General features: G+C 42.4%; 1 protein-coding gene across 3 annotated transcripts in view; it reads left to right on the top strand.

The window, feature by feature from the left end:
* The window catches only part of GRID2 (glutamate ionotropic receptor delta type subunit 2), a 1226781-nt gene that overhangs the window by 1099950 nt on the left and 107931 nt on the right, over nt 1-18900 (top strand). For all 3 annotated transcript variants that reach the window (XR_009555818.1, XM_060247053.1, XM_060247052.1), the window contains one exon: nt 949-1115. Coding sequence is in view for 2 of the 3 variants with exons in the window: in XM_060247053.1 (XP_060103036.1) it covers nt 949-1115 (167 nt within the window). In the remaining variant the exon portion in view is untranslated. The remainder of the gene's footprint in view (nt 1-948; nt 1116-18900) is intronic.

Here is an 18900-nt window from a genome sequence, read left to right as displayed (position 1 = left end):
GACAAAATCCTTCAAATAAAGCCAATTAAGCTTTATTTATAATGCTGGGAGTTCCTTTCCCTATGCTTGTCTTTGTATTTCATCTTACTTATTAATTTATTAAAATATTTATATCCTGCCTTTCCTTATGGCTTAAGACAGCTATCTTCTATGAGGAACTCCTGTGAGTAGCCTGTGTGCTGTGTCTATGCATACTGGTAGCCAAACTATATACCCCAATTACACACCAGTTTTTAGTATTACACAGTATTTGCTTCATGAGTCAAAAAAATGTGTAGCAATTGCCTTTTGATCCACAGGTCACACATAATGTATAATACCACTAGCTTATCTTGAGCAGCCTTGCCAATAAGTGCAAACCAGTGACTTCAATTCCAAATTCCTCAGTTCAGTGTTCCTAGCTTCTTATTGAGGATGAAGAATGGTATAGCATAGCCCAATTTCATCAGATTTCAGAAGCTAAGCAGGGCCAGTACTTGGATGGGAGCAACCAAGGAAGACTGCAGAGGAAGGCACCTGTGCTTAATCATTTGCCTTGAAAAACCTATGGAGTTGCTGTAAATCAGTTGTGACTGGATGGTACTTTGCATGCACACACTAATACATACACATGAGTTCTTAGATTCTTTTCACAGTATAAGATACTGTAAACCAAGCTCACGTTGACAACAGGTCAGCTTTATATTGTAAAGACAAGCCGATACTAAACATAATCATGATGGTAGTTTCTGATGTATAGTACTAGCGATGTCTATCAGATCCTTTTATCCAAAACACCATTCAGAACACAGACAGTAGTTTCTTCAAGTATTCTTAATGCACTAGAATTGGTGCTAGAATTGTGTCATCCCAAAACAGTCTCAACAGCTTCAAAACAAGTACATTTTCTTTCTCTTATAGCCGCCTCTTTTGGAACATTCAAAATAAAACTTTCTATTGGCTTTCCAGGTCAAATATGGAAACTATGCCTTTGTATGGGATGCTGCAGTTTTGGAATATGTTGCTCTCAATGACCCGGATTGCTCTTTCTATACGATTGGAAACACTATTGCAGACCGAGGATATGGAATCGCTCTTCAACACGGCAGTCCCTACAGAGATGTATTCTCACAGAGGTAAAGTTTGCAAGGGGATGGACAGACATCCATCTTATTTCCAGTACTACAAAAATATCTGCTTGTATCTGCCATTTTTATAGCTTGTCTCATGTGCTCGAAATTTGGAAGGTTCTACAAAAACAGAAGGATGATGCTTGCTATATGAAGAAAGTAAGTGATATGAACAATAACTCTGAAAGTAGCTGATATCACATTATGAGTTTTTATATAGATTACTTGAGCTAAAACATAAGAAAAGAATATAAGACTTCCTAGGCCAGAGGGTTATTCATGTAGTCTGTCATGCTGCTTAATATAGCAGATACTTTGGAGTAGTTACGTGTCATTATGTCTTTAAAAAAACCTCCTAAATAAATTAAGGGGGAAAAAAACCCTACCCTGCAAGCACCACTGCATTCTCATCTATAATCAGAAATTAGGAATGGCTCAGAAGAATAGTATCCATTTTGCTCTAGAAACGAGTCCAACAAATTAATGAAAACTGAGGGTGCATTCACACACAACAAATAATGCACTTTGCAACTGGATTTTTACTGCGTAAGAATGGCAAAATCTACCTGCAAATGGTTGCCATGTGAAAGCACTCTGAGTGAGACTCAGAAAGTCCTCGTGAAGTTCCAGAGTTAGCTATGTTAGGGGAGTTAGTTCTGTGATCGTTTCATGAGGTATGCTGAGTTCTCTGTTCTTCCAAGAAAGGCTGTGTTGGAGAAAGTATATAGAGGTGTAGGGCAACACTGCTGTAGTGTGGTGTCTGTTTATTGCTACCTGTGGGTTTATTTGAAAAGTAGGCAGATACTTGGGCTGTCTTTGTTAAATATGTCTTCCTGTCATTCATACGTGTGTCAAGTCAGATTTTAAATTTAGTTCTGTTCTTGTCCTTTTTCACCTCTGGTAACCATAGGTTTGTGGCTTTTATATCCCGAGTTCCTGCTTTCATAGTACTTCATGCTCATTGTATTAGATCTTACAGATACGATCAAAAGTTGTTGAACTTGTTTATGTTTACCTGAAATCTACAGGTAGGAATATGCATGGGAAGGAGGGTTATTTGGATTTAGGGAATGGTTTTCATGCTGTCATTATGGATTATTTTGGATTCCCAGTATTGTTTCAGGATTTGGATTTGGGTGGGGCTTTTTGGGGGGGAGGGGTGGAATTTAGAGTTCCATTATTCTCTATGGGCGGGCTCTTTATGAGGGAGGGAAGGGCTAGAGTGATTTTCAAGCAAATGACACCACAATTGCATGTCCTGCATGTCCACTAAAGACCCTCCAAGTTTCAAGTAAATTGGATCATGAGGTCCAATTCTGTGGGCCTCTGAATTAATTGACCTCAGTCATTGTTTCCTATGGAGAAGGGGGGATCAATGCTTTCTCCAGGGCAAAGAAGCCAATAGCCAAACACAGAAGAGTGATCACTGGAAAAAAGTCTCAAATATAAACAGGACCAAGAAGTCCAACAAAACCAACATAAAACCAGAGAATCCCAGAAGAACCACAGGATAATGTTGCAAGCCCAAAAGAACCAATGCCAAGCCGCAGAAGCCAAGCAGAATCCAAAGCCAAAGAACCAAATATATATTTTAACCGTCATTAAAACCTAACAATAAATCTGTTCAGAACCTGCTGCAACAATTTATTTTTCAGACTCAACAAGAACATGCTTAAACTTTATGAAACCACTCCCTCCAAAACACAACACTGAAAGATCTGCAAAGCAGCTATAGAAGACCAACCATAAACAACCAGAAGAATAAAACAGTTACTACTTGAAAATGTCCCCAAAGCATCTAAAAATTAAAAACTTTTAAAGAAACTGAGTAGTGCAAGCCAGTGAAAGATTCTAAAATAAGTCAAGAGAAGGGAACAAGCCTTTTAAATCCTGTTAAAAAACAGTGCAGAAGAAAACCATAAGAACATAAGAGAAGCCATATTGGATCAGGCCAATAGCCCATCCAGTCCAACACTCTATCACACAGAGAAAACTATAGATAAAAAGAAAGGCTCCTTTCCCCCAAACTACAATCCCTTTCCCGGCAAAAACAAAATAAAATGCAGAAGGTTCCAAGACAAACAGGAGAATTAATCCAAGGCACAGACAGACCAGAGCAGCAAAAGCATGCAGTGCTCCAAAACATCTAGCCTCGAAATCAAATCAAGCTGCATCCGTGCCTGTTTTTTATTCTCTTTGCCCATGCTCACAGAGCCATGGGGAGCAGTGAGAGAATCATCACAATTGGGCAATCAAGTCTTCCCCTAATGTCTTATCCCATTGCCTGGACTATGTTCTCACCCCTCTTGTTTCTGGGAAAGCTGTTACATGGGGAAAAAACAGGCCTAGAAACCTTAAAATGCTGACCTTGGGTATTTCTGAAATATTCAGGACTTAGTAATCAGAATTCCACTCCAAGAATCCTGATTATCACTCTGGATACCCAAATATTTTCAAAAGAAAAAAACCCCACAACTCCTAATAAGGTATATTTTGTATCTATATCCAGACTGAAAATATCTGAATGCACATCAGCCTTTTTACTATGGTATCTGGTTATGTTTAGACAGCATTTTTCTTAAGTTATTCTTTATAGGAAGAATTCGTAGATAAACTCCAATAATATCAAAGATTTCAGGTTTTCATGGCTGGTAACATCATTAGGGTTTGTAGAATCTTTCGGGCTCAAGTGCCGTGTTCTACTGGAGAAAGTTTTCCTTCCAGACGTTTCATTCTCAGCTGCAGAGAACATTCTCAGTGGCGTTGCAGCCGGGAGTGCATTGGGAGTCTCAATGCACAGCAGCCAAGAAGGTCAGAGCGCCTGCTCCAGCCACAATGCCACTGAGGATGTTCTCCGCAGCTGAGAACGAAACGTCTAGAAGGAAAACTTTCTCCAGTAGAACACGGCACTTGAGCCCGAAAGATTCTACAAACCCTATTGATGTTACCAGCCATGAAAACCTGAAATCTTTGATAAAACATAAAGCCGTTGCTAAATGTAACCAGAGAAATAAGGGCATTGATATCCAAAGAAGTAATGGATAAACTCAGTTTAGCTTGATTCAGAATTGGCTCAATAGATACCTTAGTAGAAGTGCCGCCATTTTTGATGTCCATTATTAAGCCTTTTGGGACACTTGAACTTTCCCTACCAACAAGAATCCCAATATCATCTGGGATTATACATCACTTACAGTGTGCCCAGGGCGAGCACAGTAGAAAAATTCCCAGGCACAGAATCAGAAAATGATTTGCATAAAGAATCAGAATTTGTGTTGTATTTGGCTCCAGCTGGAGTACTGGATCCAACAGGGTTATAGTTGAGGACAGCAATGGCTCCCATTGATTTCAGACCTTGTTCCACCCTTCACAGAGGGAGAGATAGATATACTGAATGCCATCAATAATTTAGATTGTATTTAATGGTTGTATTATTTTAATTGGATTGATTATTATGTATGATGTAATTTATTGTATGTTTAACTATGGTGTACACCTCCCTGAACCCTCCTGGGGGAAGGCAGTTAATAAATCAAATAAATAAATGATATGTATTAAAAAGTAAAATTGTACAAACAGAAGGCATGAAAAGAAGCAAAATTCATGTTTATCCCACTGCCTAGTGTCAAATATTTAGCAACCCAAGGATCAGTGGTTAAAATCATTGTAGTGGCATCCTGTATTTATTTGTTTCAAGACTGAGAAACAGGAATTGTACCTAATATTTAGCAAGCATCAACTGCAGCACATATAGAATTAGTTCCTACTAGAAGTACTTCTGAGTTTGAATTTTCAGGTTTCTCCCCTTAGATGGAGGCTCCCCTAGCTAGGAGAATAAAAAACAGCTCTTTATCTTGTGAGAGAAAGGACTGTCCAATCTCAAGAGAAGCTGTTATCACTCTGCGGTTCCCATTCTTGATTGAAATGAACATTTGAATGGAGTATCCCATAAAAGTCTGAGCTATTACTTTGATTAAGGAAGGATATAAGCTGCTTCACACATCTCACTTGGTTGTCTAACAGGAAGGAGGAAATTCTCTTCAAGCAGTGCAAGATACTCATAAGTTAGCATTACTCCAGGGAAAGAATGTGAGGCTTTTGCTGAGCGACACAAAGGAAATTGCACACTCTCCGGTACAGCAGGCAGCCTGGCTGAAACTGGAAAAGATGAAACTTAGAAAAGATGGAACTGGCGAAGTCAAATTAAGCTTTCTGAATCTGGTTGAAAGAGGCTTTTCCCCATATCCTGAGTGTTTTGTGCAGCTGTTTCCAAGCCATGATTTGTGTTTAGGTATTAAAAGAAAGATTACAATTGAAAGCATAAACAATTTCAGTTTGGTGGGGCAGGGTAGCAATTTACTTAATTGTTCAATGGATAAGGTTGCCAACTCGGGGTTAAGGAATACCTGCAGATTTTGGGGATGGAGCCTGGGAAAGACAGGGTTTAGGGAGGGGAGGGGCCTCAGCAGGGTATAATGCCATAGAGTCCACCCTCTAGAGCAGCCATTTTTTCCAGGGGGACTGATTTTGGTCCATTTATAATAACAGGGAGATCTCCAGAAACCACCTGGAGGCTGGCAACCCTACATTTGCCCTCACTGAGCATGCTTGTGCCCCAGAGCCTGGTAAACATCCTGCTAACCCTGAATGCACATGTGAAGACTCTTACTTTATACTCTGAGAAAGAAAAGAATTTATCCAAGGAAATTGTGCTCTATTATGTAGTGCACAGGGACTGTGCAACTTTGTATTCTGGACCTCAGAATTATAAACGTTGGGTACATTGTTAATCTACTTCTGCAAATATCCACATTGGGTTAAGGTGTCAATGAACAGTGTGGTTCTGGGTTGGAATCCTCCCACCTCTTTCTTTTTAAATATTTGATATATCATAGCAAAATTGTATATTTACGTTGTTGACTTTTCTCTTATGCCTCTGTCATAATGGCTGTGCCTCAGTGAATATGCCTCAATCTAGTTTAGGGTTGCCAGCTGCAGAGATTTGGGGGGTACAGCCTGGAGAGGACAGTGTTTGGGGAGAGGAGGGGCCTTATCAGGGTATAATGCCATCCTTCAAAGCAGCCATTTTATCTAGGCAAACTGATCTCTGTCATCTGTCAAGCATGCGATTTTCAAAAGAACGAGTCAAGTAGATACAAAACTACGTTTATTGCTAAATCAAGATGCTCTCTTGGTTCAGGACCTTGAGAGTGATACTAGAAATACATTGATACAAGTCTTTTAAGACATACTTCAAAGGATTCTCAAAGGAGGGGGTAAGGAATGCCAGCCAACACATAAACTATCATAAATGTCTACATTCCCACAATGTTATCAGTGTCTTGTCTTTGCTTTCTTTCCCCAGATGGCTCACACTCCCATGTAGGAATGTATGGGAAGGTGTTCATTCTTCTTTTTCCGCTGTTAGTTTCGTTTCTCACTATTCTGCTACACAAAGCAATAAAGCAAGAAGGGGGAGGGGAAAGAATAACAGAGCCAAACTACACCGACCCTCCATAATGTTTCACAGACCAGTTTTATGGAGGGCCCTAAAACCATAGATTACCATTAAGCTTTTACCATGCTTGACATCATCTGGAGAACAGTTGTAAAAGTGGAAGAGCACCAGCCCCTCCCCCCCCCGGGAGGTTGGCAACCCTAACTTGCTACAGCCACTAGTCACTTTTTCCAGTGTTTTCAGTAAAGTATGTCTTACTGGGCCACAGCTGAGCAGAACAAACATAAGCATTCCAGGTACATCCATTTGCCTTATTTGGGGCTAGCTAATACTGCCAGTCTTTTGAGAACAATCACATCCACAGCAATTTTGTGACACAATTAATGTTTTCAGGTATTTCAGGCTCAGTTCCAACAATGGCAAACAAAGGTTAAGGAAACTTAGCTACAGTTTGGAATGATATTGAATTTGGACAACCTGTTCTGGGAAGATCAGAATTGGAAACGATGACCCAAACTGACTGGTTTCGTGGGCAGTTGGATGATTTGCAGTAGCATGGTAAAGGATACAGTTAGGTTTGACATTTGAGAAATATGAAGGTTTATATGCCAAGGCAAATAAAGTGTACAGGCAAGGTCTATCAATACAGATTTAGCCTGCTCTTTCTCCAAGGAGCTTAAAATGGCGTGCATGGTTTTCTGCTCTATCTGCCTCTCATGAAGTAGATTAGGCTAAAACAGCATGACTGCTCTTTGGTCAACAAGCTTCATAGCAGCCATGGGGGCTTGAACTTGGATCTCCCAGGTCCTTGCCTAAACCTCTTGACCATTAAAGCATGATAGATCTGGCTTGTTCCAAGATTTCAGAAGCTAAGAAGGGTTGGCCCTAGTCAGTATTTAGATGGGAGACCACCAAGGAATAGCAGGGTTGTGATGTGGAGGCAGGCAGTAGCAAACCATCTGTGAATATCTCTTGCCTTGAAAACTCTATGGAGTCATCATAAGTCTTGTAAGTCACCTGTAACTTGACAGCATTAAAAAATGGACAAAAATCACAACTTTTTTGGGCTGTTCTGTGTCCTTTGCTTTTAAATGCAAAAGTGATGCTTCATATACGGATGTGTCATTCATAACATGAAACTGTGGTTGCATTTATGTGGAAACTGGTTCCTAAGTACATAATAAGGAAGCAACTTTTAATCTGGAGATTTTTGAGTTGCACCTAGGCACACCAGTCCGGTGTGTCAGGCTTTGTATCTGGATGAGCAGATGTTTGCAACATCTCTAGAGATGGAAGAGAATGAAGAAGAGAGATTTTAGCATTAATGAGAAAATAATTAGATGATCAGTACTGAAGACTGAGTCATAAGGGATGGTGGGCCATGGATGCAGGGGAGGGCCAATCAGAGTGCTGGTGATGAAAAACGAGAGAGCAGTTCAGCAAGCAGATGCATCAACAGAAAGCATTCTGATGAGAGAGGGTTTTCATTGCTCCCTTGGCACAGTTTTCCATGACTGCTCTCGTGTGGGTTTTTGAAATCATCCTTTGCCATTCTAATGGGAAAGCTGAATTGCTGTATTCTGCATTCCAAGTAGTGAAGCAGATTAAAAAAGAAGTTTGCTGTTGGAATTAGCAAATGTTCACATGAATATTTCAAATTTCTTAAAGTAGTAGGGGTCCATTTGAAATCTGTTGATGTTTCATTCTCTCCCCCACCCCCCTGGTAACTATGTTTATAAGGGGAAGAAAGGTTAGTAGCACATGGCTGTTATGAAATAGGTGAAAATATAAGCTTCATCCTTTTAGAATCTGTATGAGGCAACCATAAGGGGCTTTGAAGGATGACAAAATAGACTGGAAAATCAAGAGATTGATTAGAATTAGGATCTAGTTGGACGGAGCGGGGTGAGAGCGATTTAGACAGCAGCCTTGATAGTGGTCTATATAGCAGCTGCTGCCATCGAGAAATGGCCAGCTCAGGGATTCCAGTGCTCCTGGGGAGGGGGAGGTATGGCGGTGGGAGCAGATGTTATAAGGGGGGAGGACAGAGACATGCCAGTGCTCGGCCCCCCTCCAATCTGCGGCCCATCCCAAGGGTGACAGGTAGTAGGGCCAGGTGTAACCCGCCTCCGTCATTGGTGTTATGCAATGCCAGGTCCATTAACAATAAGACCTCAATTCTTTGAGAGTTTATGCTCGAACAGAATATGGACCTGGCTTGCGTGACTGAGACCTGGATCCGGGAGGGTGATACAGTGGCCCTCTCGCAAACAGCTCCCCCAGGTTACTCAGTCTTCCACCAATCGCGGACTAGTGGGCGGGGGGGAGAAGTGGCATTATTTGCACGGGAGGCTTACTCCTTCAGGGCGCTCCCAGCCCCAAAGATTGAGGGCATTTAATGTGCCGGTCTGGCGTGGGGGGATGGAGAGGGGTTGGCGATTTGGCTGGTGTACCGTACGCCTAACGCACCAGCCAACGCCTTACCGTCCCTGCTTGAGGCGGCGACAGGCTGGGCGCTGGAGCACCCAAGGTTGATAATCCTGGGTGACTTCAACGTCCATGCTGATGACCCATCCTCCAGTCAGGCGGCGGACCTAGTGTCTTCCATGGCGACACTGGGACTCTCTCAACTTGTTGTAACCCCCACCCACCAGGCCAGACACAAGTTAGACCTGATCTTTGCGGCTGGGATTGTAGTGAGCGATATAACCGCAGAGGCGGTGCCATGGTCGGATCACTTCGCCCTCAAGGCCCGTGTAGATATGCCTCCCCAAAGCTGTTTAGGCAAGGAGCCGATTATGGCTCGCCCGCAGAGCCAAATGGACCCGGAACGGTTCCAGATGGCTCTGCGGGATCCCTGGCCCTCTGGCGACTCCCTCGATGGCCTGATTGAGACCTGGAATAGCCGGCTCTCTAGGGCCATCGAGGAGATCGCACCTCAGCGCCCTCTGCGACCTCGGACTAAGCTGGCTCCGTGGTATACCCCGGAATTACGCCAGCTGAAACAAGGCCTTAGACGGCTAGAGAGGCAGTGGCGGTGTACTCGTGACGAAGCGACCAGAACATCTTATAGGAAGTTTATGAAGTCCTATGAGATGGCAATCAAGGCCGCAAAGAAAACATACTTTGCGGCTAAGATTGCATCTGCAAATTCGCGCCCGGCCCAATTATTTAGAATAATTCGGAACCTTACCACACTGCCACAGGGCAACTCAAAAGCTAAGAAATTGGAGATTGGCTGTGAGGCTTTTGCGAAATTTTTTGCTGATAAGGTCCAATCGCTCCGCCACGACTGCCCTGCCAATTTGGATGCAGTAAGCGAACTCGAAGCCCAATGCGTGTCTTTTGATTTAACCCTGGATTGCTTCGACCCGCTCAGCTTGGAGGAGGTCGACAGAATTCTTGGCACTGCACGATCCACAACTTGTGATCTGGACCCATGCCCCTCCTGGCTAATTAAGGCCTGCCAGGAGGAACTAAGATATCCTATACGGGATATTATAAATCGATCCCTTCCAGAGGGTGCCTTCCCAACACCCCTGAAAGAGGCATTGGTCCGCCCTCTCTTGAAAAAAACGTCATCAGACCCGGCCGAATTGGCACACTACCGACCGGTCTCAAATTTGCCCTTTCTGGGCAAAATTATTGAGAGGGCTGTGGCGTTGCAGTTACAGGATTTTTTGGAGGACGCTTCCATCTTAGACCCATGCCAGTCTGGCTTTCGCCCGGGCCATGGGACGGAAACAGTCTTGGTCGCCCTCATGGATGACCTCCGACGACAACTGGATCGAGGGCGGCTCGGCAGTATTGCTGCTGCTAGACCTATCGGCTGCGTTCGATATGGTCGACCATCGGCTGCTGACCCGCCGCCTCGCCGACGCAGGAATTCGGGGGCTAGCCTTACAGTGGCTCTCCTCCTTTCTTGAAGGTTGGGGACAAAGGGTGGCAATTGGGGGGGAGCTGTCTCAGAGGCACCCACTTCACTGTGGCGTGCCTCAGGGAGCAGTTCTCTCCCCGATGTTGTTTAACATCTTTATGCGCCCCCTTGCCTAGATCGCACGGAGGTATGGGCTGGGTTGTCATCAATATGCAGATGACACCCAGCTCTATCTATTGATGGACGGCCGGGCTGGCGATGTCCCTATAAATTTGGACCGGGCATTACAAGCCGTGGCTGACTGGCTCAGGCTGAGCGGGCTGAAGTTGAATCCGGCGAAGACTGAGGTCCTTTGCGTGGGCCGCGGCGGACCGGGAGGGAAGATTACCCTACCGGCTTTCGACGGTGCACCACTGATACCAGTGCGCAAAGTCAAGAGCCTGAGAGTGCTACTGGAATCCTCTTTATCAATGGAGGCCCAGATAGCTGCCACTGCTAGATCCGCCTTCTTTCATTTCAAGAGGGCGAGGCAGTTGGCTCCCTTCTTGGAGCGCAGCGACCTAGCAACTGTGATCCACGCAACGGTCACTTCGAGACTAGACTACTGCAATGCCCTCTACATGGGGCTGCCCTTATACCGAACACGGAAACTTCAGGTAGTCCAGAACCCGGCGGCCAGGCTGCTAGAGGGACTACCACGGTGGGAACATGTGCGGCCTGGGCTGCGGGATCTGCATTGGCTGCCGGTTGTGTACCGTGTTCGCTATAAAGTACTGGTTATCACCTTTAAAGCCCTATATGGCCGAGGACCTGCCTACCTAAGGGACCGCCTCTCCCCATATGTTCCCCAGAGAGCACTGAGATCTAGCTCTCAAAACCTTTTAACAATCCCTGGGCCAAGAGAGGCTAGATTGAAGGCTACTAGGGAGCAAGCCTTCTCAGTAATGGCCCCTCGATGGTGGAACCACCTTCCAGAGATGGTACGAGCCCTGCGGGACCTGAACCAATTCCGCAGGGCTTGCAAAACATTTCTTTTCCAGCTTGCTTTCGAGACAGAACCTGATTAATTTGACGTGGCCACCTAGCCATCTTGTGGATATGACGACTTACAGTATTTTAGCACCTATTTTATATATTTTATTTATTTTAAATAATTTATTATGTAATTGATTATATTTAAAACTGTTTACATTGTTTTACTTGAATCATGGAATTCCATGTCTGTGAGCCGCCCTGAGCCCGCCTTTGGCGGGGGAGGGCGGGATACAAAAATAAATTTATTATTATTATTATTATTATTATTATTATTATTATTATTATTATTATTATTATTATGAGATCATTGCTGCCTTTACAAAACTAAGATCTTTCTCTCTGGACCAGCTCTGTGTGCTGTGGAGATAAAGCAATTAGAGATAGGGTTTTGTCAGTAATGGTGAAGTAATCCAAGGCATCTTTCCCCCCCTGGAAGTTTGCCTGGCAAATACTCTGGTACACTTTTGCCATCAGATTAAGACGTTTTACCCCCTGGCTTTTATCTGAGTTTTCCCAACATGAGTCATTTAGTCTATGAGGCTGTATCTCAAGCACAATATGTCCTTGCCCAAAGCAGAACCCAACAAAGGGTCTCCAAAAGGGTGTCCTGCAAAAACCTTATTAGCCACCACCATCTGGATTTTTTTGTCTCCAGAAAACCATAATGTTGTTCTGTCAGGAGCTAGAACAACTTTTCATAATCTTCCTGCACACAAAGCAACCCAAACTCACACACTTTTATCTGAGTTTATCCCAATGGCATAACCATGGTCGCTTTGTATCAATTATTTGCATTTGGGAGTGGATGATTGTTGAGTATGTGTGGGAAGGTCCTTGGAATTTGCAACCTTAACCTTGTTGAGCAAGCCCTCGATGAAAGATGGGGATTCCTTTTTCTACACAACATTTCACATTCTACAGAACAGGGAAGTAGGAACAGGTTAGCAACTTTTGACATAGATGCACCCTTTCCAGTAAACGGAAAACGAATGTCCTGAGGGGTGCTCTAAACTAATATACCAGATGCGGAGGAGGTACTAATTCCTATCAGAGAAGGATATGAGCCATTCAGAAAAAAAGGATTTATAATGGACAGAGGGGGGAAAGGGGGGGAAATGTTTATAACCATACAGCTATGACCACCAATATGTCTCCATATTCTGTGTTGCCAAGAGTTATAAATTGTGATCGTGAAGTGAAATGAAACAGTGGAAACTTATGGACACAGAGAATGCACTTCTGTGTTGTTCATTAAACTGTGCAGAGAAGCAGAAGATGCAAAACTGCCCCTTTGGAGAGGAGTTAATGGCAAATGCCTGCTCTGTGAATTATTCTGAACTCTTTAAGAGTTTCCAAATGAGTCACATACTCCTCCTGGCATTTCCCTTGCTCCTCCTTGGTATACCCATTAAGTTTCTCCATCAGTTAGGCTAATTAGGTCTAGGTTTAATGCGTTTCTTAAATAGACATGCCAACAGTTCATCAGAATGCACCTCAAAATTTTTTCCAACCAAAGTACTTCTCCTGTGTGATTTATTTTTTTTAATTATATCCACTTTCACATCTCTTTCCATTACTGTCTTGCTGTAATTTAGGCAAGACTTAGTGATGCTTGAGTGATGTCCAGACCAAAAATACTTTAATGCCCTCTCAGAGCAAGACAGACAGAGAGAGTCCATCACCTCTTTAGCTGGACTATTGTAAAAGAGTACAAAAAAAAAAAGATGAAGAAGATATTGAGCAGCACTGGGTGAAAGAACTTAAAAGCTTCTGTCAAAATCCCAATCTGTTAAAATCAGTGTTGCTATGAGCCATGAATTGCTGCTTTTTCTTTGTTAAGCCTAATTTTCATACATATTTTTATCCCTAAAATGCAGATGTCTACTGCCCTTGAAAAAATAAAAACATGTATTTGCAGCCTGCTCTTAAAATAGGCAATAAGACCTTTAATGCAAAGAGACATGGTTTGGGATTTTCCAGGTCATAAAGAATTTGATATCAGCATGGTTTCAGGCTACATTGGCCAATGTATGGTCTGGGAACAGGACTAAAAAGAATCTGAAAGATTTCCCCTGGCAAATATGCATGCGAAATGTGTAGGGTCTGTATAAGTATTAAAGATTCATTTCCCTCTGCACCAATTTGTTTCTTCATCTTTGTTTTGCCTTGTTGCAGCCCCCTTTTTCTTTACTGATTATTAGGACAAAGTTGGCCAACATTTGTAACAGAGGAGTTCCAATCAAAGAATCTCAGTGGATTTGACAAGAATTGCTTAGAATTGCACTGTAAGTCTCATCAATACATGAAAAAAAAACTTCACATGCCCAAGTATTAGGCCCACTGTGCCTCTCCTTCTCAAGGTACTTATTTCATCCACCACTTCTCCTTAATTTCTATCAGGGCAACTGCCTTTCCTGTCATTAATTCAACTTCCCCTTTAAGTAACTGTCTTCTCTACCTCTGAGCCAGGGCCCCTCCCCTAGGAATGCAAGATTTCTGGAGTTTAGAAGCCATTTGGGGAAAAACCAGGAAATTCCCCCCCCCTTTTTTTCAGGGGGAGGGAAATACACAAATATTTAGAGGAGGAGAAAAATGAAATATATGCTGCACTTTTCTAATCAAACCTATACGTATATATAAATAAGCCCTGACCTGGATAGCTCAGGTAGCCTGTTCTTTTCAGATCTCAGTAGCTAAGCAGGTTCAGCCCTGATTAACATTTGGATAGGAAACCACCAAGGAATAGTAAGGTCACAACGCAGATGCAGACAATAGCAAGCCATCTTTGAATGTCTCTTACCTTAAAAACCCCAGAAAGTTGCCATAAGTTGGCAGTGACTTGATGGCATATATATAATTTTTCATTCAATTAGGTAAGACATTTTTTTTAAATGTTGAACTGCACAAGAAAGCAGACATGTCATGGTTCAGTGGGAATTAGTGTGTGAAGCTGTGAAAGATTGTGCTGTAAAAGCTTGTAAGTGCTGTGTAAACATGTGAAGGACTGTGAAGGGTTAATGCCTCATGGAGCCAGAGAGCCTTGAGTGACAGGCTGCTCAAAGGGATTTGATTGGTTAGCATCAGTTGAGCAGAAAGACTCAGGAGGTGATTGCTGAAGGGAACTCTTTTTAGCTCTGACTGAGAACTGGAACAGTTTAGCCCTGGCAGAGGAGAGTTTAGCCCTGACTGAGGAAAGTTTAACACTGACTGAGGACTGGACAAGTTGGCAAGGAGGAGTGGGTGGATAAGTGAAGACCCCTGTTCAGGCCAGAAAAAGGGATGGATCGATGGATCTTCAGTTAGAGAAGTGATTCCCTGCTCAGTTGGAAAAGGAGATAGCTCAAAGAGTGAAGTGATCCCTAAGGACACAGTTGGCCAGCATTTCTAACAGTGCAGTCCCAATCAGTTACACCCTTCTGAGTCCAAGGATCTCAACGGATTTAACAGGATTGCTTAGAATTGCATTGTAAGTCTCAAAGAGTGGTGTGCTCATGAAGGAATTTGTGCTTATGAAGGAATTTGTGTGCTTGGTAGTGTATCCCTGACTTCTGAAACCTGAAGAGTCACTAAAACTTAAAGCAAACTGGAGTGTTTAGGAAACAGTAAAACCAAAGCCTCTCATCTCTAAGATTATAAGACTTCATTAAAAGCTTTAAACTCTCATTTGTTGGAAACATATGATTGTGAAATTACTAAATTACCTCAGATTACTAATTACTAAATTACCTCAGAATTCATTATAGATATACCTCAGACATTTTACCTTTGTTTTCATCTGACCTTTTCCCCTGCATGCTCAATAAAATATCTTGTTTGCTTTGTAATGTTCTAAACTAAGCCTCTCATGTGCTAATTTCAGACATTTAAGTTAAAGAGATCATCTTGACTCTTCCCTCAAGTGCCTGTGCTGAGCCAGTAGCCAAATACAATTAAGTGATAGGGTGGGACAACCATAGTTCCTCAGAAAAAAAGAAAATAGATAAAGGGGCTGCTCAGCCAGAAAGAAAAGAAAAAATGGAGGGAAACTCCTGCATCTAAGTGAGGGAATGGGCCTTGTATCATCATAGTTGCATATTATAATTGAGAGCCAGTCTGGTGAGAGTCAGTTTGGTGTAGTGGTTAAATGCATGGATTCTTATCTGGCAGAACTGGGTTTGATTCCCCACTCCTCCATATACACCTGCTGATGTGACTTTGGATCAGCCACAAGTTCCCTCAAGGCTGTTCTGCTCAAGAGCAGTTCTGAGAGAGCTCTCTCAGACCCACCTACCTCACAGGGTGTCTGTTGTGGGGAGGAGAAGGGAAAGGAGATTGTAAGCTGCTCTGAGACTCCTTTGGCTAGTGAAGGCAGGGTATAAATCCAATCTCTTTTTTCTTCTTCTCTTTTATTAAGGTCACTGTTCCATTTTGTGTCTTAAAGCCACCATTGCACCCCTTGATGTATCTAACAAAATAATAGCAGGTTTTGTCAGAGTTATATCATGGTTAGCCTATATCTCCTATAGCAGTACAATAATTGCACATTTCTGTTCATATCCCATCTATTGTGAGGTCAAGGATAAGGTGACAGGAAGGACTTCAGATCTCATTCACTTCCTTCCACTCTCCATTAGCAGACTGAGAATCTTCACTTCTGCTTTATGATCTACATCATAAATGGCCTTAAAGACAGAGAAGGGGAATAAGATAGATCTCATAGATTGGAGAGGTTACTGGCCTCATGTCCTCAAACATAATTGGAAGCCTTTGGTTCATGTTGCTATCTGATAACCAAGTCACTTTGATTTTAAACACACACACTCACTCATGCACATATACAGTACTCTCGTAAGTCTTTCTGCTTACCTTCAATGATGTTATATTAACAAAGATCAAAATCTATAAATAAATGGATGCACAGGATACAGTATAAATTTGAACTAAGCCAGAAATAACCAGAAACAGCAAGAGCAGCAAAATTGAATGGAGCTAGTTTTTCAGTTGGCCAGGCAGACTGCCCTCTATGTGAAAGAACATCCTGAAGAAAAGCTGCTTCCCAGATTGCTATTTTCTTCCAGTAGATCCTTTCTGACATATAAAGGATGGACTTGTGGGGGATGGGGTGGAGAGTACCATACTATTTAAAGCACATATTTTAAAGGAAATATGGAGACTGTATTATAACATATAGTACCAGAATCAGTAAGCACTGATTATGTAAATTTAGGGTTGCCAAGTCCAATTCAAGAAATATCTGGGAACTTTGGGAGCGGAGTCAGAAGACATTGAGGGTGGAGCCAGAAGCAAGGTTATGACAAGCCTATTGAACTCCAAAGGGAGTTCTGACCACCACATTTATAGGGACTGCACACCTTTTAAATGCCTTCCCTCCACTGGAAATAATGAAGGATAGGGGCACCTTCGCTTGGGGCTCATAGAATTAGACCCCCTTCTTTTTGAAACTTGGAGGGTGTTTTGAGAAGAGGCACTGGATGCTATGCTGCAAATCTGGTGCCTCAAAAAAACAGCCCCCCTCAGTGCCCCAGATACCTGCAGATCAATTCTCCATTATACCCTATAGGAATCGGTCTCCATAGGGAATAATGGAGTGTCCAGCAGACATTTCCCTCCCCACCACTTTCTGATGACCCTGAAGTGGGGGGAGGGCCTCCAAACTGTGGGATCCCCTGCCCCCACCTGGGGATTGTGTAACACAAAAAGAGAATCACGGCACAAAAGGCAGGGAACCAAAACAAAAAGCTCCCGTGAAATCCAGCCTCCAATAAATCAACAAATCAAAATTATAAATCAATGTAGAGTCTATATTTGAACCATTTGAAAATGAAAGCAGGTTCCCCGTATGGGCTTCAGAAGAACTTGGAACATTGGAGATACTGTGGTGAGAACTGATTTGACAATACAAAATATGACTTTAAATACTGGCAGGCATTTTAAATGCGGGGTGTGCTCCGCTTGTGTTCTCTCTATGCAAGTATCGGAGTTTATACATCCTGTCACAGGGTATAAAGTTTTTTTAATGACACTACAGCATGTGCAACCAAAAAATGCATTTATGCTATTTCCTGCCCGTGTAAAAAAATCTATGTTGGTTCCACAATGCGTGCAGTTCGTACACGCGTGTTGGAATACAAATCTCATGTTAAAAATCATGTGGCAGAAGCTCCGCTTGTTGAGCTCTTTACAACATTAAAACATGAGTTGGAATCTATGCACTTTTGTGTCCTGTTAAAGTTCCCTTCCAGACTGCAGGAGAAGGTGGATTACAATAGATGGTTGTTACAACATGAAATGTGCATGATTTTTAGATTGAATACATTGGTGCCTCATAGGCTAAATAAGGAATGGGATTTAACTTGCTTTCTTTGAATTTTTTTTGATAGGAGTGATATTGGTTCTGTATTTTTGATATGGTCCCTGTTGCACTGTAAATTTGAATGTAAATTGGAATGTTTGAATGCAAATATAAATTTAAATGTTTGGACATACCTGTAGCCACTAGAAATGTATCTTTAAGGGACACTGAGTGATTGCACCTGTGTATATAAAGGGTTTTTAGGAAGCTGGGTTAATTAATACCTTGAAGTTGGTCTATTGTTAAAGGTTGACGGCATTCTTACTCGGAATATGAATTGCTTTATGAGATGATATGTATTGTTTTTTAGTTTCATTGAATACACAGGTCGTGTTGTAATATGAGTATATATTTTAATAAGTTTTCTTTGTACAGCTCGAAGAAGCGTTTGTGAAACAGGAACAATAGTACAAGCCTGTTGCTTTTTGAACTGCTGGGTGTACAGAATTATAATATTATCATTCCCATCTTTCCTAAAGAATTGCAGTATTGTATGCGCTGAGAAGTTGGAACTGGCACTGGTGGTGAACACGTACCTTATATCATATTGGATGGATTGATTACATTTTCAAATGGTTCAAATAGAGACTCTACATTGATTTATAATTTTGATTTGTTGGAGGCTAGATTTCACTTGAGCTTTTTGCTTTGGTTTCCCTTCCCACCTAGGGATTGGCAATCCTGTGTAAATTACTGTCCTAGTATTGTAAGGAATGCCACATTAAGGCCCAGTTCAGACACACAGTATAATCAGATGTCGCTGCTGTTTCCTTCCAGATTTAAAGTGGCTGATCGGACAGCAACATCTGCCTCCCGGTATTAGCTTGTGGTAGCCCCCCCCTCAATCCTTCTCAGAACCAGATTATTTTGTTACCTGCTCCTTTGCAGAGTTTTTTGAGTTCTGCGGTTCTGCCTCTTAGTTTTCTCCGTCTGGATAGTTCTGCTGCGAACCAGCTTCCAGATGTCTGAAGGCTGTCCCAGAGCAAAAGGAGCCTCAGACATCCGGTTTACGGTTGCCATGTTTTTTTAATACTTAGCAATGTGCGCTTAACTTCATAACCACATAATG

This window comes from Heteronotia binoei, chromosome 9 (genome assembly GCF_032191835.1).
Source record: "Heteronotia binoei isolate CCM8104 ecotype False Entrance Well chromosome 9, APGP_CSIRO_Hbin_v1, whole genome shotgun sequence".
NCBI lineage: Eukaryota > Metazoa > Chordata > Lepidosauria > Squamata > Gekkonidae > Heteronotia > Heteronotia binoei.
This window is presented reverse-complemented; position numbering and strand designations above follow the sequence as displayed.